Below are 21809 nucleotides of genomic sequence, written 5' to 3'. Positions count from 1 at the left end.
CAATTACAGTCATTCCTGGGATTGATAAATTGCTATCATAAATTTTTACCAAACTTGTCAACTGTTCTGCACCCTCTTAACGAACTGCTACAAACGGGAGTAATTTGGGAATGGAGCGAGGACTGTAAACGTGCCTTCCGTAAATGTAAAGGCTTGATCACGTCCAAGGAAGTTTTGGCTCATTACAACCCATCACTGCCAATCAGACTGGCGTGCAATGCATCCCCTTACGGCGTAGGAGCGGTATTATCGCATAGATTCCCTGATGGCTCGGAGCGGCCGATAGCTTTTGCGTCACGCTCATTGAACTCAGCTGAGCGTAACTATGCCCAGATCGACAGGGAAGCACTCAGCCTGGTATGGGGAGTGAAGAAATTCAACCATTACCTACATGGACAAAAATTTACCTTGTTGACTGACCATCAAACCCTCATCTCCATATTCAACCCTAAAAAGGGCGTTCCCATTATAACAGCACAAAGGCTACAGAGGTGGTCCCTTTTCCTAGGGGCACACCGATATGACATAGAATACAAAGGATCAAAAGAGCATGGAAATGCTGACGGTTTATCGCGTCTACCGTTACCAACGGTAGAAGAAGCACCTACAGTGGACCCAGTGGAGATGTTCCACTCTACCATAGTAGATTGTCTACCAGTAACAAATTCTGCCATTGAAAAGGAAACGAGAAATGACCCGACTCTCTCACGAGTCTACGAGTTAACGGTAAAGGGATGGCCAGCACATGGCGAACCACTGTTGCCAGCATTCTCGCAAAGAAGGGAACAGCTGTCAGTGTGCCGAGGAACCTTGATGTGTGGATCCAGAGTGGTGATTCCACCCAAACTCCAGGATAAAGTGCTAAAGGAGCTTCACGAGGGGCATCTGGGTGGCGTGAAAATGAAGAACCTAGCCAGAGTGTTTGTGTGGTGGCCAGGTATCGATGGAGACATCGAAGAAATGACCAAGGGCTGTCTAGGATGCCAGAAAGTCCAAAACGCCCCACCACAAGCCCTTCTACATCCATGGGAGTGGCCCTCATCTCCATGACAAAGGGTACACATCGACTTTGCTGGTCCATTTATGGACTCAATGTTCTTAATCGCGGTTGACGCACACTCCAAGTGGCCGAAGGTAATAAAGATGTCCTCCACCACCACGGAAAAAACCATCACAGTATTAAGGACCATATTTGCCAGGAATGGGCTGCCTGAACAGATCTGTTCTGATAATGGACCACAATTTGTGTCCGAAGAATTCAGAAAGTTCTTAAAAAACAATGGGGTTAAGCACTATACATCCGCCCCATACCATCCCGCCACCAATGGATTGGCTGAAAGGTTTGTCCAGACCTTCAAGAAGGCCATAAAGGCTATGGGTAATGAAGGCATCAATCTACAGCATAAGGTAGATAACTTCTTGTTTGCCTACAGGAATGCAACACATATGGTTACAAACCAAACTCCCGCCATGATGTTTTTCAATAGAAGACTAAGATGCCGGCTGGATTTGATCAAGCCAAACATCAGAAGGGACGTAGAGAACCGGCAATTTCAAGGCATGAATGAAAGGCCAACTAGAACCTTCCAGATAGGTCAACAAGTTTTGGCCCGGGACTACCGTACCGAGAAATGGCAGCCTGGAACTATTTGCACACGACTAGCACCACTGATGTATACTGTGGACATTGGAGAAAGCATAATAAGGCGCCATGCTGACCAGATCATAGAATCATCCGAACAGGGACAACCTACACCACAACTCTATACGCCTGATGTGCCATCAATAACTCAAAGACAAGAAGTTAAAGGATTCAACTGAAGGCTTTTAATCGCTAAGAACATTGCACGTCATTCCACATCAGATTCGTCTGGTAGAATGACTCATACAGCTCTTGAGACCTTTATATGACAAAAGACAGGGGCGGAGCCAATACACACAATAGGGGAAAAGGGGGCGGTACACACAATACAATGCAGGTAAAACACAGGGGCTGATGAAGACATATATTTCATCACATTCACCCCTTCTACAGATTTAGTCTGTCCGGGGGTGTGATAGTCCTTCCTGAATGTTGCAACAGTACCTCGGGTTCTGACCGGGAGTCCGTGGTGCCCTCCTGGGCATACCCATGTGCTGGGGGTGTTGCAGGTACTTCTGGGGGTGGTGAGGATACCTCTGGGGATGGTGGAGGTTCTTCTGGGGGTGGTGAGGATGGGTCGTCGTCGCTTCCTGCTGAGGCGAGGTCCTTTATGGACACAGTGTCCTCACGCCCGTCGGCGTGCTTGACGTACGCGTACTGTGGGTTTGCGTGGAGTAGGTGTACTGCCTCCATGAGGGGATCCATTTTGTGGCCCCTCACATGCTTCCGTAATAGGACTGTCCCTGGGGTGGACAGCCACGAAGGTAGAGACACTCCCGAGGTTGATTTGCGGGGAAAAACAAACATCTTCTCGTGAGGAGTGGCGTTAGTAGCAGTACACAGTAGCGACCTTATCGAGTGGAGTACGTCTGGGAGGACCTCTTGCCAGCGGGAGGTAGGGAGACCTTTAGACCTTAGTGCTAAGGTGACCGCCTTCCACACCGTCGCGTTCTCCCTCTCCACTTGCCCATTACCCCGGGGGTTATAACTAGTGGTCTGACTCGTGGCTATCCCCTTCGACAGCAAGTATTGGCGCAGTTTGTCGCTCATGAACGACGCCCCCCCTGTCAGTGTGGATGTAGTTCGGCATGCCGAACGTGCAAAACAGGCTGCCGAGGCACTTGATGACCGTGGCACTGGTCATGTCTGGGCAGGGGTAGGCGAATGGGAAGCGGGAGTACTCGTCCACAATGTTGAGAAAGTACACATTGCGGTCGGTGGAGGGGAGTGGTCCCTTGAAATCTAAGCTCAGGCGCTCGAATGGCCGTGTAGCTTTGATCAGGTGGGCTCGGTCGGGCCTGTAAAAACGGGGCTTGCATTCCGCACAGGTGCGGCAGTCCCTGGTCATAGACCGGACCTCCTCGATGGAATAGGGCAGGTTACGGGATTTTATAAAGTGAAATAGCGGGTGCCCCCCGGGTGGCAGAGGCCATTGTGGAGGCCCTGTAGCCTGTCCCCCTGGATGCTGGCACACATCCCTCGTGATAGGGCGTTGGGGGATTCCTTGAGGGCCCCCGGCCTATATATTATGTCGTACTCAAACGTGGAGAGTTCGATCCGCCACCTGAGAATTTTGTCGTTCTTGATCTTCCCCCTCTGTTTGTTGTTAAACATGAAGGCTACCGACCGCTGGTCGGTAAGCAGGGTGAAGCGTTTGCCGGCTAGGTAGTGCCTCCAGTGCCGCACTGCCTCCACTATGGCCTGGGCCTCCTTCTCTACCGAGGAGTGCCTGATCTCGGGCCCTTGGAGGGTTCTTGAGAAAAAGGCTACGGGCCGCCCATCCTGGTTGAGGGTGGCTGCTAAAGCGAAGTCGGACGCATCGCTTTTGACCTGGAAAGGGATGTTTTCATCCACTGCCCACAGCGCGGCCTTCTCAATGTCGTGTTTAATGCTGTTGAAGGCGGCGTGGGCCTCGGCCGTGAGCGGGAAGGACGTTGATTTCAGGAGGGGACGGGCCTTGTCGGAATAATTGGGGACCCATTGGGCGTAATAGGAGAAAAACCCCAGGCACCTTTTCAGGGCCTTGGGAGTGTTTGGTAGGGGTAGCTCCCGTAGGGGGCACAATCGGTCAGGGTCCGGACCGATTTCCCCGTTTTCCACCACGCAGCCCAGGATACAGAGGCGCATGGTGCTAAAGACACACTTATCCTCGTTGTAGGTGAGATTGAGTCTGAGGGCGGTTTTCAGAAATCTCGCAAGGTTCGAGTCGTGGCCTTGCTGGTCATGGCCGCAGATGGTGACGTTGTCTAGGTATGGATAGGTGGCTGTTAACTGGTTCTCATCGACCATGCGGTCCATCTCCCGCTGGAAGACCGAGACCCCATTCGTTACCCCAAAGGGGACTCTGAGGAAGTGGTAGAGGCGTCCGTTCGCCTCGAAGGCGGTGTATGGACGGTCCTCTGGCCTAATGGGGAGCTGGTGGTATGCCGATTTTAGGTCGATGGTGGAAAACACCCGGTATTGCGCAATTTGGTAAACCATATCCGCTATGCGGGGCAGAGGGTAGGCGTCTAGCTGGGTGCATAGATTAACCGTCTGGCTATAATCTATCACCATCCGCTTCTTTTCGCTACCCTTAACTACTACTACCTGGGCGCGCCACGGGCTGGTACTGCATTCGATGATACCCTCCCGCTTGAGTCTTTCTACTTCAGACGCAATGAACCGTCTGTCCTCCCAGCTGTACCGCCTACTCTTGGTCGCAATGGGTCGACAGTTGGGTGCGAGGTTGGCGAACAGAGAGGGCGGCTTGACCTTCAGGGTAGCCAGGCCGCACATTGTGAGGGGCGGCTGGGACCCACCGTAGGTAAGCGTGATACTTCGGTGGTGGCACTGGAAGTCCAGACCCAAGATCACGCTCACACAGAGATCTGGCATTAACAACAGTTTAAAATCTCTGTAATCAGTGCCTTTTACCGACAACATAACCGCGCAGAAACCTGTAATTTTTGAGGTATGAGTCTTATCAGCCATGGCGATTTTGCCCTGTGTAGGGACTATCATTAGTGAAAGTCGTTTTACCAGGCTAGGATGAATAAAGCTTTCGGTGCTCCCGCAGTCAATCAAGCATTTAACCTTGTTCCCGCTTACCTCTATGTCCATCATCGATCTAGACAACGGATGCGACCTGGATTGATCCACTGTGATTGAGACCACCAGTGGGTCCTGGGGGTCCATGTAGTTGGGACAAGATGGTGGACTCCATGAGGGTGGACAAGATGGCGTCCAAGATGGCCGCCCCCACGGCGCGCACGCGGCGGTGGCGGAGTTGGAGGCGGGGTTCCCTCTGCAGACTTTACTGAAATGTCCTTTCTTCCCGCATTTAAAACAGGTGGTGCCCTTCACTGGGCACAGATGCCTGGAGTGTTTGTCCTGGCCGCAGAAGTAGCATTTCGGGCCCCGATGCATCGCGGCAGTAGTGGGGCTCCTGGGTGGAGGCTGGGGCTCCGACGGTGCTGGGCTGGCCTGAGACCTGGGAGGTGAAGATGGCTTCCAAGATGGCGGCCCTCACGGCACGCACGAGGCGGAGTGGGCCGCGTGGCCTGAGGAACAGGATTCAGAGTTCCTCTGGGCCATATCCAGCGATCGCGCTATGCCCATAGCCTGTTTTAATTCCAGTCCCTCCTTTTCAAACAGTTTCTGCCGAATGTAATTTGAACTGAGGCCCACAATAAAGGAGTCTCGGATCAGCGCCTCCGTGTACACGGTGGCAGACACGGCCTTACAGTTACAGTCTCTGCCCAGTACTTTTAGGCTTAGCATGAAGTCCTCTAGTGACTCACCATGCCGCTGCGTGCGAGTGGTCAGAAGATGCCTGGCGTACACCTCGTTTATTGGCCGCATGTAGTGGGCCTTCAGAATGGTGCAGGCATCCTCATAGCTGGTGGCATCTCGGATGAGAGGGGAGACCCGATGACTCACCTGGTTTCGCAGGATTCCCAGTTTCACGTCTCCGGTGGCGGTCGCGGCTGCTATGGCGGTGGCTGAGGTTTTGGTGTTGAACCAATTTTCGGGCTGTTTTGTTCTGGTTCCGAACTCAAAGATGATCCTGTTTCTATCTCAGATTCGTTTGAACTTGGTACTTCAGTTTCTGAAGTCTGAACGGAGTCAAACTCATGTATGTGTTCATGATCAAGTGGTTCAAGATCACATCTTATTTCATCTCTAGCAGAGATCATTTGATCTACATGAACACTTAGGCTGTTGTCACCAATTTCAACCAAATATCTCTTGGTTCCATCCACCTCTACTATAAGAACATAAGAACATAAGAAATAGGAGCAGGAGTAGGCCAATCGGCCCCTCGAGCCTGCTCCGCCATTCAATAAGATCATGGCTGATCTGATCCTAACCACCAATCTACTATCACAGAACCATCTCCTGAATCTAACAGGATTAGACACACGAAATAGCAGCAGGATCAGGCTACACGGCCCCTGGGCCCGCTCCGCTACCCACAGGGCCATGACCGATCCAAACCTGGACTCATGTCCAAATTCCTGCCCGCTCCCCGTAACCCTTAATTCCCTTTACTTCTAGGAAACTGTCTATTTCTGTTTTAAATTTATGTAATGATGTAGCTTCTACAGCTTTTTGGGGCAGCATATTCCATGGACCTACCACCCTCTGAGTGAAGTAGTTCCTCCTCATCTCAGTTTTGAAAGAGCAGCCCCTTATTCTAAGACTATGCCCCCTAGTTCTAGTTTCACCCATCATCGGGAACATCCTCCCCGCATCCACCCGATCCAACCCCTTCACAATCTTATATGTTTCAATAAGATCGCCTCTCATTCTTCTGAACTCCAATGAGTAGAGTCCCAATCTACTCAACCTCTCCTCATATGTCCATCCCCTCATCCCCGGGATTAACCGAGTGAACCTTCTTTGTACTGACTCGAGAGCAAGTATGTCTTTTCTTAAGTATGGACACCAAAACTGTATGCAGTATTCCAGGTGCGGTCTCACCAATACCTTGTACAACTGAAGCAATACCTCCCTATTTTTATATTCTATCCCCCTAGCAATGAAAGCCAACATTCCATTGGCCTTCTTAATCACTTGCTGCACCTGCATACTAACCTTTTGAGTTTCGTGCACCAGGACCCCCAGATCCCTTTGTACTTCAGTACTTTCAAGTTTCTTGCCATTAAGATAATAACTTGCTCTACGATTTTTCCTGCCAAAGTGCATAACCTCACACTTTCCAGTATTGTATTCCATCTGCCAAATCTCTGCCCACTTACTTAGCCTGTCTATGTCCCCTTGCAGGTTTTTTATGTCCTCCTCACTCACTACTTTCCCTCCCATCTTAGTATCATCTGCAAACTTTGATATGTTACACTCGGTCCCCTCCTCCAAATCGTTAATATAGATTGTAAAGAGTTGGGGACCCAGCACTGACCCCTGCGGAACACCACTAGTTACTGATTGCCAGTCTGAGAATGAACCATTTATCCCAACTCTCTGCCTTCTGTTAGATAGCCAATCCTCTATCCATGCCAGAATATTACCCCCAGTCCCGTGACAATAATCTTTTGTGTGGCACCTTGTCAAATGCCTTTTGGAAGTCTAAATACACTACGTCCACTGGTTCCCCTTTATCCACCCTATATGTTACTTCCTCAAAGAACTCCAGCAAATTTGTCAAACATGACTTCCCCTTCATAAAACCATGCTGACTTTGTCCTATTAAATTATGATTATCCAAATGTCCTGTTACTGTCTCCTTAATAATGGACTCCAAAATTTTACCTACCACAGATGTTAGGCTAACCAGTCTATAGTTTCCAGTCTTCTGTCTACTGCCCTTTTTAAATAAGGGTGTTACATTAGCAGTTTTTCAGTCTGCCGGGACCTTTGCTGAGTCCAGGGAGTTTTGGAAAATTATTACCAATGCATCCACAATCCCTACCGCCACTTCCCTCAAGACCCTAGGATGTAAGCCATCAGGTCCAGGTGATTTATCTGCCTTGAGTCTCATTATTTTACCGAGTACCACTTCCTTAGTGATTTTGATCGTGTTTAGCTCCTCCCCCCCCTATAGCCCCCTGTTTGTCCAGTGTTGGGATATTCTTAGTGTCCTCTACTGTGAAGACTGATACAAAATATTCATTCAGTGTTTTTGCCATCTCCATATTTCCCACCATTAATTTCCCAGTCCCATCCTCTAAGGGACCAACATTAACTTTAGCCACCCTTTTTCTTTTTATATAACTATAAAAACTCTTACTATCTGTTTTTATATTTTTTGCTAATTTACTTTCATAATCTATCATCCCTTTCTTAATCAATCTTTTTGTTATTTTTTGCTGTCTTTTAAAGTTTTCCCAATCCTCTATCCTCCCACTAGATTTGGCTACCTTATATGCCCTTGTTTTTTGTCGAATACTATCCTTAATTTCTTTACTTAGCCACGGATGGCTGTCTTTTCTTTTACACCCTTTTCTTCTCAGTGGAATATATATTTTTTGGAAGTTGTAAAATAACTCCTTAAATGTACACCACTGATCATGTATCGTCTTACCCTTTAATCTATTTTCCCAATCCACTCTACTCAATTCCACTCTCATACCTTCATAGTTTCCTTTATTCAAGCTTAGCACGCTTGTTTGAGATCCAACCTTCTCACCCTCTAATTGAATATGGAATTCAACCATGTTATGGTCACTCATTCCAAGGGGATCCTTTACTAGGACATTTAAAATTAATCCTGTCTCGTTACACAGGACCAGATCTAAGGTTGCTTGCCCCCCTGGTCGGTTCAGTTACATACTGCTCAAGAAACCCATCCCTAATACACTCAATGAACTCATCCTCAAGGCAGCCCTGCCCAATTTGATTTGTCCAATTAATATGATAGTTAAAATCCCCCATAATTATAGATGTTCCCTTATTACAAGCCTCAACTATTTCCTGATTGATACTCCGTCCAACAGAGTTGCAACTGTTCGGAGGCCTAGAGACTACGCCCACTAGTGTTTTTTTCCCCTTATTATTCCTTACCTCCACCCAAACTGTTTCATTATCCTGATCTTTTGACCCAATATCATTTCTCTGTATTACAGTGATTCCTTCCTTTATTAACATAGCCACCCCACCTCCCCTTCCTTCCTGCCTGTCCTTCCTGATCGTTAAATAACCTGGTATGTTTAATTCCCAGGCATTGTCACCCTGCAGCCATGTTTCTGTAATGGCCACAAGATCATACCCATATGTAGTTATTTGTGCCATTAACTCGTCTATTTTGTTACGGATGCTACGTGCATTCAGATAGAGAACTTTCAAATATGTTTTGTGACACTTAGTTCCTGCTTTTGCCCTTTTTATTACTTTACCTTTTACTCCATACCTTCTGCCCCTTCCTGACACGCTCTGGTTTTTAATTTCCCCACTGCTATGGTTCCGATATCCCACTTGTGTGAACTTGACTTGCCAGGGGGATTAACGTTTCTGACTCAACTGTTTCTGTTCAACTCTTGAGGCCAAATTTGGTTGAACAAGACTCAATCGTGTTCCCAATCTCCTCTTCATCAAGGATTTTGCTGGGGTATGTGAGAGGGAGAGAGTGTGAGATGTCACACTACTAAGCTCCTGGTGTACCCCAGCAGTCGGAGTCTCCTGGGAGACATCAAAAAACAGATTTTAAAATAGGCCAATTTAGGGGTAATAAAATCTGGGAAGTCTCTCTCCGATCCCCTATGTCGATCAAATTGAGTTCTGGGGATGACAGTGTCTGTGTAGAACACCCCGCCTCACAGCTTGTGGAAACTATCAGGGCATAAGGGGGGAATTTCTACCCAAAATTCATAAAAATATGCCCTGAATTCAAAAATTTGAATGACAACCAAAAACTCCCATACCTATTAGGGGAACAGAGAAATTGCGTAACTTTAGCGGCAAACTATGTTACAGCTTGCCCTAAGCAGAGGGACAACCATTAAACCTAAGAAAAGATTATATACAGATTATATGAGTGTATATTTATACACACAGGGATATATCTGTTTATACACTGTATGGATAGATCTGCGTTTATGTGTTCACCATAAATGTTTTTCAGTGCTTTGGCAACATAAGATGTACCTTGTCATGCCAATAAAGCAATTTGAATTGAATTGAATTGAATTGAGAGAGCGAGAGAGTGTGAGAGAGAGAGCAAGTGAGAGAGTGTGAGAGAGTGAGAGAGACAGAGAGACAGAGACAGACAGAGAGAGAGACAGAGAGACAGAGTGAGAGAGAGTCAGAGACAGACAGAGAGAGAGAGAGACAGAGAGAGTGTGTGAGAGGGAGAGTGTGAGAGAGAGCGAGAGAGTGTGAGAGAGAGAGCGAGAGAGTGTGTGAGAGAGAGAGAGACAGGAGAGATCTAGACAGACCGACAGAGAGAGACAGAGAGGGAGATAAAAAGAGACAGAGGAGATAGAGGCAGAACGATGGTGACAGACAGTGGAGGGACAGAGAGAGACAGAGGAGGGACAGAGAGAGACAGAGGAGGGACGGAGAGAAAGGCAGAGAAAGATAGACAGAGAGACAGAGATATAGAAAGACAGAAATAGACAGAGAGACAGAGATGGAGGCACAGAGTGAGAGTGATCGAGACAGACAGAAGGAGAGAGCGACAGAGAGAAAGGCAGACAGACAGAGAGACAGTGACAGACAGAGGAACAGAGAGAGAAATAGAGAAAGACAGATAGAGACATAGAAAGATAGAGAGAAAGACAGGCAGAGAGAGACACAGAGAGAGACTGACATAGACAGATAGAGGCAGAGAGACGGAGAAAGAGACAGACAGAGCGATAGACAGGCAGAGACAGGGAAAGAGAAGTAGAGAGTAGAGAGAGAGAGAGATGGATACAAAAGACACAGAACTCTTGTGGGTGTGTAATGATGCTAATGTTTCTGAAGATAAATGAAGTTGAACATAAGAACATAAGAACATAAGAAGTAGGAGCAGGTGTAGGCCATACGGCCCCTCGGGCCTGCTCCGCCATTCAATAGGATCATGGCTGATCCGAATCTAGACTCACGTCCACTTCCCTGCCCTCTCCCCGTAACCCCTAATTCCCTTATCTGCTAGGAAACTGTCTATCTCCATTTTAAATTTATTTAATTTTGCAGCTTCCGCAGCTCTCTGGGGTAGCAAATTCCATCGATTTACTACCCTCTGAGTGAAGAAGTTTCTCCTCATCTCAGTTTTGAAAGGGCAGCCTCTTATTCTTAGATTATGCCCCCTAGTTCTAGTCTCACCCATCAGTGGAAACATCCTCACCGCATCCACCCGATCAAGCCCCCTCACAATCTTATATGTTTCGATAAGATCGCCTCTCATTCTTCTGAACTCCAATGAGTAGAGTCCCAATCTACTCAACCTTTCCTCATACGTCAACCCCCTCATCTCCGGAATCAACCGAGTGAACCTTCTCTGAACCGCCATACATAAGGATATAATAAGCAACTTTCATCAACAGAAAGCACCTGTTTTTGGGACAAAGCTGAACTTTGCGAAATTAGTGATTCAAAAAGGTTTCTGATCCACCAGGGTGACAAGACTAAATGACTTGGCTCGGTAGCAGGCACAACTGGATGGAAAATTGAACTACATGTGAAGTGTTGCTGATCCAGTTTGTCATTCTGTTACAGGGAACACAGGTTGCAGCTCTACTTTGGTCGGTGCTGCGGGATAAAACTCAGTGGGAGAAGCCGGATGAGTTCAACCCGTCTAACTTTCTGAACTCTGAAGGGAAATTTGTTAAGAAAGAGGCCTTCCTGCCGTTCGGTGCAGGTACTAAACAGCCCTGGAAATGTGTTATTGTGTTCTTACTGTAGAGAGATATCGTTGATTAGACGGACCAACACTTCTGTAGTGTCACTTGTAGTGGCCGTGGGTTAGAGTCTTCTCCTCCAACCATGCCTGGTGATGGGACATTGGAACAGAGTCAATCCTCCACAATTACCCGAGCTGAGGAGATCTGTGATACTCCAGGTCACTGTTTGTTATTGACCAACCAATCTCAGTCGGTACAGGTCATTCTGTAACTGGCAGCTGAGATGTGTCCCACTCGTGGGGAAAGAGTCGGGCAGTGGGATTAATTGGATACCTCTTTCAAAGAGGCAGCGCAGGCACAATGGGCCAACTTTTAACATTTTATTTATTAATTCATGAGATATGGGTGTCACTGTCAAGGCCTGCATTTATTGCCCCTCTCTAATTGCCCTTAAGAAAGTGGGAGTGGTGAGCCGCCTTCTCTTTGAACCGCTACGTAGAAACATAGAAACATCAGATAAGGCGACCAAAACTGCACACAATACTCGAGGTGTGGTCTCACCAAGGCCCTGTACAACTGCAGCAAGACATCCTTGTTCCTGTACTCAAACCCTCTCGCTACGAAGGCCAACATACCATTTGCCTTCTTAACCGCCTGCTGCACCTGCACACTTACCTTCAGCGACTGGTGCACAAGGACATCCAGGTCTCGTTGCACTTCCCCTTCTCCCAATGTATTGCCATTCAGATAATGTCTGTTTGATAAAGGTACTCCGACAGTGCTGTTAGGTAGGGAATTCCAGGATTTTGCCCCAGCGATGATGAAGGAATGCCAATATATTTCCAAGTCAGCACGGTGTGTGACTTGGAGGGGAATTTGGAGGTGGTGGTGTTCCCATGCACCTGGAGGTCGCGGGTTTAGGAGGTGTTGTTGAAGAAGCCTTGGTGATGGAGAGGACATGGAGTTGGTAACTCAGAATCAAATAGGATGCCAAGCTGATGAAGAATCTGGTTCAGCCTCAGACAGTGGCTAGGGAGAGGGATGGAGTCGGTGACTAGGGAATGGAGTTTGCGGCATGGACCGAAGACAATGGCTTCGGTCTTCCCAATGATTAACTGGAGCAAATTTCTGCTCGATTCAGTACTGGATGTCGGACAAGCAGCGTGACAACAACAGATGCAGTGGAAGGGTGAAGATAGGTGGTGGTGAGGTAGAGCTGGGTGTTGTCATACATGTGGAACCTGACGTGCTTTTGGATGATGTCCCCGAGGAGCAGCATATAGATGAGAAATAGGAGGGGCCAAGCATAGATCTTAGGGGGACTCCAGAGGTAATAGAGGTAACACAAGATCTCTGAGAAACAGAATAATGGGTTTCAATGTGTTTCAGACACTCAGCGAAGCCACAAAGAATCCTGCTTCATACTCCAGGCACCCTGAATTCTGTCCTCAATTCACAGCTTTCTAAAACTTCTCCCATTACCATCTCCTTTTGCCTCGCACCATCATCCTGTTTGTCTCTTAATCTCTCTCCTATCACAGACCGCCCCTTTTGTTCTTTCCTCCCCTCCCCCCTTTCCCTGCCCCTACACTTGCTTAAAAACCTGTTCCATCGCCAACTTTTTCCAGTTCTGACAAAGGGTCATTGACCTGAAACGTTAACTCTGTTTCTCTCTCTCTCTCGCTCTCTCCACAGATGCTGCCTGACCTGCTGAGTATTTCCAGCATTTTCTCTTTTTAATTTTGTTTTGTAATACTGTGTAGGAGTCTACGTACTCCTAGCAAAAAATACTGAACTCGGAGAGGTTCAACAGAAAAGGTTTAATTGTTGAGGCTACATGTTGAACACAAAATGGCGTCAGAGACTACACCAAGTCCGACTGCTTTTCATCAGTCCAAAGCTTCGACTGCTCCTCCCCCGCTCTGGGCTTAACTATGTTGCATATCGAGTTTCTTAAAGGTGTGATCCTTCTTAAAGGCATGACGCCTGATTTATAGTCTACGGACCGAAAAGCGGATTGTGTCCTTTCTGTGATCGGTACGCCACAACTGAACATTTACGCCATCACTTGAAAGCTTTGTTTTTTTTTTATTTCCCAGGTCGTAGGGTTTGTGCTGGGGAGAATCTGGCCAAGATGGAGCTCTTCGTGTTTTTTACAGTTTTACTGCAGAAGTTTAAGTTCCAGGCACCAGCCAATGTGACTGATCCGGACATCACGCCTGTCACTGGAAGATTATTGATGCCCAAATCCTATAAGCTGTGTGCTGTACCCCGGGGATAGGAAGCCTGGTGGAACAATCCCGATATTTTGCTGTTCGGGGCCAGACCCACTGAAGACACTTGCTTTCATATATCAGCTTATTTAGTGCTAAGAGAATAAACGCTTCAGTCATTTGCAAAAATAAATGTTGAGGAAATGCCCATCTCATGTCCCTCCTGATACTGTGAATCCTGATCTCGTGCCAGTCAGGGAGATTCACATTGAACTAACGTGCAGCAGTCATGCTGTGCATTTAAATAAATGGGAAAATACCTTGGTTAGATCAGCTGAGCAAGGAATTCCAACTGAACGTGTGTTACTGTAATTGTACATTGCGATTTTAGCTCAGAAGAGGGAAGAATTGCTCTAGTCACATTATAAATGTAGCAAGGGGATTTCCCCGAGTCAATGACTGCAGCCAAATTGTAAACGTGTTCTTACTTCCGCATTCACTAGAAATGTCGAACTAATTAACCAATTTACAAAATTTCTCCTTGGGAACAGGAGTAGGCCATTTAACCACTCGTGTCTGTCTCAGCATGAACTGGGGGGAGAGAGTGTCAGCATGAACTGGGGGGGAGAGAGTGTCAGCATGAACTGGGGGGGAGAGTGTCAGCATGAACTGGGGGGAGAGAGTGTCAGCATGAACTGGGGTAGAGAGTGTCAGCATGAACTGGGGGGGAGAGTGTCAGCATGAACTGGGGTAGAGAGTGTCAGCATGAACTGGGGTAGAGAGTGTCAGCATGAACTGGGGGAGAGAGTGTCAGCATGAACTGGGGGAGAGAGTGTCAGCATGAACTGGGGGGGAGAGAGTGTCAGCATGAACTGGGGGAGAGAGTGTCAGCATGAACTGGGGTAGAGAGTGTCAGCATGAACTGGGGGAGAGAGTGTCAGCATGAACTGGGGGGGAGAGAGTGTCAGCATGAACTGGGGGAGAGTGTCAGCATGAACTGGGGGAGAGAGTGTCAGCATGAACTGGGGGAGAGAGTGTCAGCATGAACTGGGGGAGAGAGTGTCAGCATGAACTGGAGGAGAGAGTGTCAGCATGAACTGGGGGAGAGAGTGTCAGCATGAACTGGGGGAGAGAGTGTCAGCATGAACTGGGGGGAGAGTGTCAGCATTAGCTGGGGGAGAGAGTGTAAGCATGAACTGGGGGGGAGAGAGTGTCAGCATGAACTGGAGGAGAGAGTGTCAGCATGAACTGGGGGAGAGTGTCAGCATGAACTGGGGGAGAGAGTGTCAGCATGAACTGGGGGGGAGAGTGTCAGCATGAACTGGGGGGGAGAGTGTCAGCATGAACTGGGGGGGAGAGTGTCAGCATGAACTGGGGGAGAGTGTCAGCATGAACTGGAGGAGAGAGTGTCAGCATGAACTGGGGGGGAGAGTGTCAGCATGAACTGGGGGGGAGAGTGTCAGCATGAACTGGGGGAGAAACAGAGAAGATAGGAGCAGGAGTAGGCCATTCGGCCCCTCGAGCCTGCTCCACCATTCAATGAGATCATGGCTGATCATCCAAACTCAGTACCCTGTCCCTGCCTTCTCCCCATATCCCTTGATCCCTTTAGCCTTAAGAAATATATCCAACTCCTTCTTGAATATATTTAATGAATTGGCCTCTACTGCCTTCTGTGGTAGAGAATTCCATAGGTTCACCACTCTCTGGGTGAAGAAATTCCTCCTCATCTCTGTCCTAAATGGCTTACCCCTTATCCTTAGACTGTGACCCCTGGTTCTGGACTCCCCGACCATCGGGAACATCCTTCCTGCATCTAGTCTGTCTAGTCCCGTTAGAATTTTATAAGTTTTGATGAGATCCCCTCTCATTCTTCTAAACTCCAGCGAGTACAAGCCCAATCGACCCAATCCCTCCTCATACGTCATTCCTGCCATCCCAGGTATCAGTCTGGTGAATCTTCGCTGCACTCCTTCCATGGCAAGAACATCCTTCCTCAGATAAGGCGACGAAAACTGCACACAATACTCAAGATGTGGTCTCACCAAGGCCCTGTACAACTGCAGCAAGACATCCTTGTTCCTGTACTCAAACCCTCTCGCTACGAAGGACAACATACCACTTGCCTTCTTAACCGCCTGCTGCACCTGCATGCTTACTTTCAGCGACTGGTGCACAAGGACGCCCAGGCCTCGTTGCACTTCCCCTTCTCCCAATCTATTGCCATTTAGATAATAATCTGCCTTCCTGTTTTTGACACCAAAGTGGATAACCTCGCATTTATCCACGTTATATTGCTTCTGCCATGCTTCTGCCCAATCACCCAACCTGTCCAAATCATACTGGAGTTCCTCGGCATCCTCCTCACAGCACACACGCCCACCCAGCTTTGTGTCATCTGCAAGCTTGGAGATATTACCTCTAGTTCCCTCGTCCAGATCATTAATATGTATTGTGAACAGCTGGGGTCCAAGGACCGATCCCTGTGGTACCCCACTAGTCACTGCCTGCCACTCGGAAAAAGACCCGTTTATTCCAACTCTTTGCTTTCTGTCTGCCAACCAGTTCTCTATCCAATTCAATACCTTGCCCCCAATCCCATGTGCCTTCACTTTACACGCTAATCTCTTATGCGGGACCTTATCGAAAGCCTTTTGAAAATCCAAATACAGCACATCCACTGGTTCTCCCTTATCTATTTTACCAGTTACATCCTCAAAAAATTCCAGTAGATTAGTCAAGCACGATTTACCTTTTGTAAAGCCATGTTGACTTTGTCCGATCCTGTCACTGTTTTCCAAGTGCTCTGCTATTATATCTTTTATAATGGACTCTAGCATTTTCCCCACTACCGATGTCAGGCTTACTGGTCTGTAATTCCCCGTTTTCTCTCTCCCGCCCTTTTTGAACAGTGGGGTAACATTAGCTACCCGCCAATCCATGGGTACTGTTCCAGAGGCTATCGAATTTTGGAAGATGACCAGCAATGCATCTACTATTTCTAGGGCCACTTCCTTAAGTACCCTAGGATGTAGATTATCAGGCCCTGGGGATTTATCAGCCCTTAATCCCATCAATTTCCCTAACACCATTTCCCTACAAGTACTGATTTCTATCAGTTCCTCCCTTTCATTAGACCCTATGTTCCCCGACATCTTTGGGAGGTTATTTGTGTCCTCCTTTGTGAAGACAGAACCAAAGTATGTATTTAATTGGTCTGCCATTTCTTTGTTCCCCATTATAAATTCCCCTGATTCTGACTGCAAGGGACCTACGCTTGACTTCACCAATCTTTTTCTCTTCACATATTTATAAAAGCTTTTACAGTCGGTTTTTATGTTCCCTGAAAGCTTACTCTCATACTCTATTTTCCCCCTCTTAATTAATCCCTTTGTCCTCCTTTGTTGGATCCGAAACTGCTCCCAATCCTCAGGTTTACTGCTTTTTCTGGCCAATTTATATGTCCTCTACTTGGATCTTATGCTATCCCTAATTTCCCTTGTTAGCCGCGGTTGAGTCATCTTTTTTGTTTTATTTTAATGCCAAACTGGCATGAACAAATTCTGTAGTTCATCCATGCGATCTTTGAATGTTTGCCATTGCCCATCCACCGTCAACCCTTTGAGTGTCAGCATGAACTAGGGGAGAGTGTCAGCATGAACTGGGGGGAGAGTGTCAGCATGAACTGGGGGGAGTGTCAGCATGAACTGTGGGGAGAGTGTCAGCATGAACTTGGGGAGAGAGTGTCAGCATGAACTGGAGGGAGAGTCAGCATGAACTGGGGGAGAGAGTGTCAGCATGAACTGGGGGAGAGAGTTTCAGCATGAACTGGAGGGAGAGTCAGCATGAACTGGGGGGGAGTGTCAGCATGGAGTGGGGGAGAGAGTGTCAGCATGAACTGGGGGAGAGAGTGTCAGCATGAACTTGGGGAGAGAGTGTCAGCATGAACTGGGTGAGAGAGTGTCAGCATGAACTGGGGGAGAGAGTGTCAGCATGAACTGGGGGAGAGTGTCAGCATGAACTGGGGGGGAGTGTCAGCATGAACTTGGGGAGAGAGTGTCAGCATGAACTGGGGGGGAGAGTGTCAGCATGAACTGGGGGAGAGAGTGTCAGCATGAATTGGGGGGGAGTGTCAGCATGAACTGGGGGAGAGTGTCAGCATGAACTGTGGGGAGAGTGTCAGCATGAACTTGGGGAGAGAGTGTCAGCATGAACTGGGGGGGAGAGTGTCAGCATGAACTGGGGGAGAGAGTGTCAGCATGAACTGGGGGAGAGTGTCAGCATGAACTGGGGGGGAGTGTCAGCATGAACTGGGGGAGAGAGTGTCAGCATGAACTGGGGGAGAGTGTCAGCATGAACTGGGGGGGAGAGTGTTAGCATGAACTGGGGGAGAGAGTGTCAGCATGAACTGGGGGGGAGAGTGTCAGCATGAACTGGGGGGGAGAGTGTTAGCATGAACTGGGGGAAGAGAGTGTCAGCATGAACTGGGGGGAGAGTCAGCATGAACTGGGGGTGGGAGTGTCAGCATGAACTGGGGAGAGAGTGTCAGCATGTACTGGGGGGGAGAGTGTCAGCATGAACTGGGGGTGGGGAAGCTGATGGTCTTCATGATGGAGCCGATATGAGGTGGAATCTCAGATAAGGGAACCCTCACAACGCTGCTATCTAGAAATTTTACGCTCTGCTTTTCTCTCTGTGCTGTTTTAAGTAATCCAGTTAATGAGTTTGCATAACTGTCCAGCAGCTCCATTTAAAAGTATTTTTCAACTAGTTTAATTAAACTAGTAAGCCACTCTTGGACTCTCATATAGATAGAAATTTGACACAAAGCCTGTGCTGTGTTGGTTCTGAAATCAAGCTGTTCTGTTTTTGATAATCATGTTACAAATATATTATTATTGCCTCTGAAGAACTAGTGAGATGAAGTAGTAAAACTATGTCAGTCCTCGATAGATCTGAGGTGAGGTATGAGTTTAATAATACCTGATCAAGTGTGAGACTGTTATATAGGCCTGTCCATGACGAAAGATCATTGAACTACGGAACTTTACTCCGACTGCAGACACCAGCATCCTTTAATTAGATCGGCTTTATGTGAGCTAAGTAGCTCACTCAGGATATGTGCAAACACCAGCTTGTTAATCCGGGTGTGGAAACAAGATTGTTTTTGGTTGAAGAGCAGCTGAACTGTAGCCGATTGGTGATAGCAGAGGAACGCAGGAATGGCTCCTGGTTTATCCTTGAGAAAGAGATAACCGGTAATGAAATTGGCAAGTGTTGAGTATTAAATGGCCTGAGCTGGGCACTGTGTATTCGAACAGGGTCTAGGGAAGAGGAAGACCCTACGCATCACATGTTCTCCAGGTCAGGTTATCTCGACCTTGACCTGTTCCAAATAAATTCTGTTGAATTAAACTTCGCTGTGAGTGTGTTTATTTCTGGAGTCTGATTAACAGACTTCTTAAACAAGGACTAGGACAATGAAACAGTCAAATATTAGGGCTCACATCAAGCCTCCAGATACAAGCATCAACCCTGATCCATTTCTCCCACAGGTTTTTAATTAAACACTCATCTGTCTGCTCCACTTTATTTATATTTTACCGGATACACACAGTAATAAATCATTAACTCCTTTCAGACACAAGGGGGGGAAAATTCAGTACCTTAGCGCCTCCTGGTAGTGCCAGCAATTGGTACTAATGGGCCGCTAGAGCATTATTGCTGGGGCGAGGCGAATCCAACACCACGCGCCAAATCCCGCCCCCCAGCAGTGCCGCCACTAACAGTTATCACTGGATGCCTCAACGCCAGGTGGATCATGATGTCAGTGAGTGTGCAACGCTCGCTGACCACCCGAAATGCAAAATTGATTGTCGCCACCAACCTTAGCGCCTGGAGGAAACAGCGACAGGGAGAGCTGGCATGAAGCAGCAGGAAGCTGGCTCCAGGGACGTTATTTAAAGGGATCATTGTAAAGTCTGTAGGTATTATGGCGAATTAATACACAGACTACAAGAGTAACTTTAACAGGACTTTACTATTCGAAGGTCAGGGCGAATCTGCCCAATAAATCCTGACACAGCACTTATATACCGGTGTGGTCACCGTCGGTATTACAGTATACAGCAGCCAAGATAAAGTAGTGCCACACCTAAAATAGTTCTCTTAAAGGTGGATGGTTACATACAATTGTTCTCTTAAAGGTAGAACAGTTACATACACTACAATCCTCCCTTTTTAGCTTACAACATACTTATTCCCCATTAACATAACATCATAACATATATACAACTTATGCAAAACAGTTCACAGATTCAGTCTCTCTGGAGGCTTCCTGACTCTGTCCGGATAACGCCTCGGTGGTGTAGTAGTTTTCGGCGGGGTAGTAGGTTCTTCTGGCAAGGTCGATTCGGCTTGAAGGACAGTGTCAGGTTCATCTGATTCCAGTATTACCAGATCGGAGGTAGGTGCTCTGGGTATCGCTGCTTCAACATTAGCCGTGTAAGGTTGTGGAGTAGGTTGGTCCTTTGTGGATGACCCTATGATCTGGTCAACATGGCGCCTTATTATGCTGTCACCAATGTCCACGGTATACATCAGCGGTCCTAGCCTTTTCCCAATAGTTCCAGGCTGCCATTTCTCGGTACGGTAGTCCCGGGCCAAAACTTGTTGACCTATCTGAAAGGATCTAGTTGGCCTTTCATTCATGCCCTGAAATTGCCAGTTCTCTACGTCCCTTCTGACGTTTGGCTTAATCAAATCCAGCTGGCATCTTAGTCTTCTATTGAAAAACATCATGGCGGGAGTTTGGTTTGTGACCGCATGTGTTGCATTCCTGTACGCCAACAAGAAGTTATCTACCTTATGTTGTAGGTTGATGTCTTCATTACCCATGGCCTTTATGGCCTTCTTGAAGGTCTGGACAAACCTTTCAGCTAATCCATTGGTGGCGGGATGGTATGGGGCTGACGTGTAGTGCTTGACCCCATTCCTTTTTAAGAACTTCCTGAATTCTTCGGACACAAATTGCGGTCCATTATCAGAACAGATCTGTTCCGGCAGCCCATTCCTGGCAAATATGGTCCTTAATACTGTGATGGTTTTTTCCGTGGTGGTGGAGGACATCTTTATTACCTCCGGCCACTTGGAGTGTGCATCCACCGCGATTAGAAACATTGAGTCCATAAATGGACCAGCAAAGTCGACATGTACCCTTTGCCAAGGAGATGAGGGCCACTCCCATGGATGCAGAGGAGCTTGTGGTGGCGCGTTTTGGACCTTCTGGCATCCTAGACAGCTCTTGGTTATTTCTTCGATGTCTCCATCAATACCTGGCCACCACACAAACGCTCTTGCTAGGTTCTTCATTTTCACTCCACCCAGATGCCCCTCGTGAAGCTCCTTTAGCACCTTATGCTGAAGTTTGGGTGGAACCACCACTCTAGCTCCACACATCAAGGTTCCTCTGCACACTGACAGCTGTTCTTTTCTTTGCGAAAATGCGGGCAGCGTTGGTTCGCCATGTGCTGGCCATCCCTCCACTGTTAAATCGTAGACTCGTGAGAGAGTCGGGTCATTTCTTGTTTCATTTTCGATCATCAAATTTGTTACTGGTAGACATTCCACTATGGATGAGTGGAACATCTCTACCGGGTCCACTGTAGCCGCCTCTTCTACTACTGGCAACGGTAGGCGCGATAACCCATCAGCATTTCCATGCTGTTTGGACCTTTTGTATTCGATGTCATATTGGTGTGCCCCAAGTAACACGGACCACCTCTGTAGCCTTTGCGCTGTCATAGTGGAAACGGCCTTGTTAGGGTTGAATATGGACACCAACGGCTGGTGGTCTGTCAGTAATGTGAACTTCTTGCCCTGCAGGTAATGATTGAATTTCTTTACTCCCCACACAAGGCTGAGGGCCTCCCTATCTATCTGAGCATAATTTCGCTCAGCGGAGGTCAATGATCGGGACGCAAATGCGACTGGCCTTTCCGAGCCATTTGGTAACTTGTGTGAAAGTACTGCTCCAATTCCATAAGGGGAAGCATCACAAGCTAGACGAAGAGGTAACGTTGGGTTGAAATGAGCCAACACTTCCTCAGAGGTAATCAACGCCTTGCTTCTGCGAAAGGCCTTCTTACAGTCCTCGCTCCACTTCCATGGCACTTCTTTCCACAACAGAGCATT

At 47.7% G+C, this 21809-nt stretch overlaps 1 protein-coding gene across 1 annotated transcript in view; it reads left to right on the top strand.

The window, feature by feature from the left end:
- LOC147096470 (cytochrome P450 2K6-like) overlaps positions 1–13824 on the top strand; it is a 54523-nt gene extending 40699 nt beyond the window's left edge. The window contains exons 6-7 of the mRNA XM_085975261.1: positions 11279–11420; positions 13503–13824. Of these exons, the coding sequence (XP_085831387.1) occupies positions 11279–11420; positions 13503–13684 (324 nt within the window). The 3' untranslated portion in view covers positions 13685–13824. The remainder of the gene's footprint in view (positions 1–11278; positions 11421–13502) is intronic.
- The last annotated feature ends 7985 nt before the right edge of the window (positions 13825–21809 follow it).

This window comes from Somniosus microcephalus, unplaced genomic scaffold (genome assembly GCF_052327205.1).
Source record: "Somniosus microcephalus isolate GS21.2 unplaced genomic scaffold, FLI_Smic_1.0 unresolved_chr1, whole genome shotgun sequence".
Taxonomy (NCBI): domain Eukaryota; kingdom Metazoa; phylum Chordata; class Chondrichthyes; order Squaliformes; family Somniosidae; genus Somniosus; species Somniosus microcephalus.
This window is presented reverse-complemented; position numbering and strand designations above follow the sequence as displayed.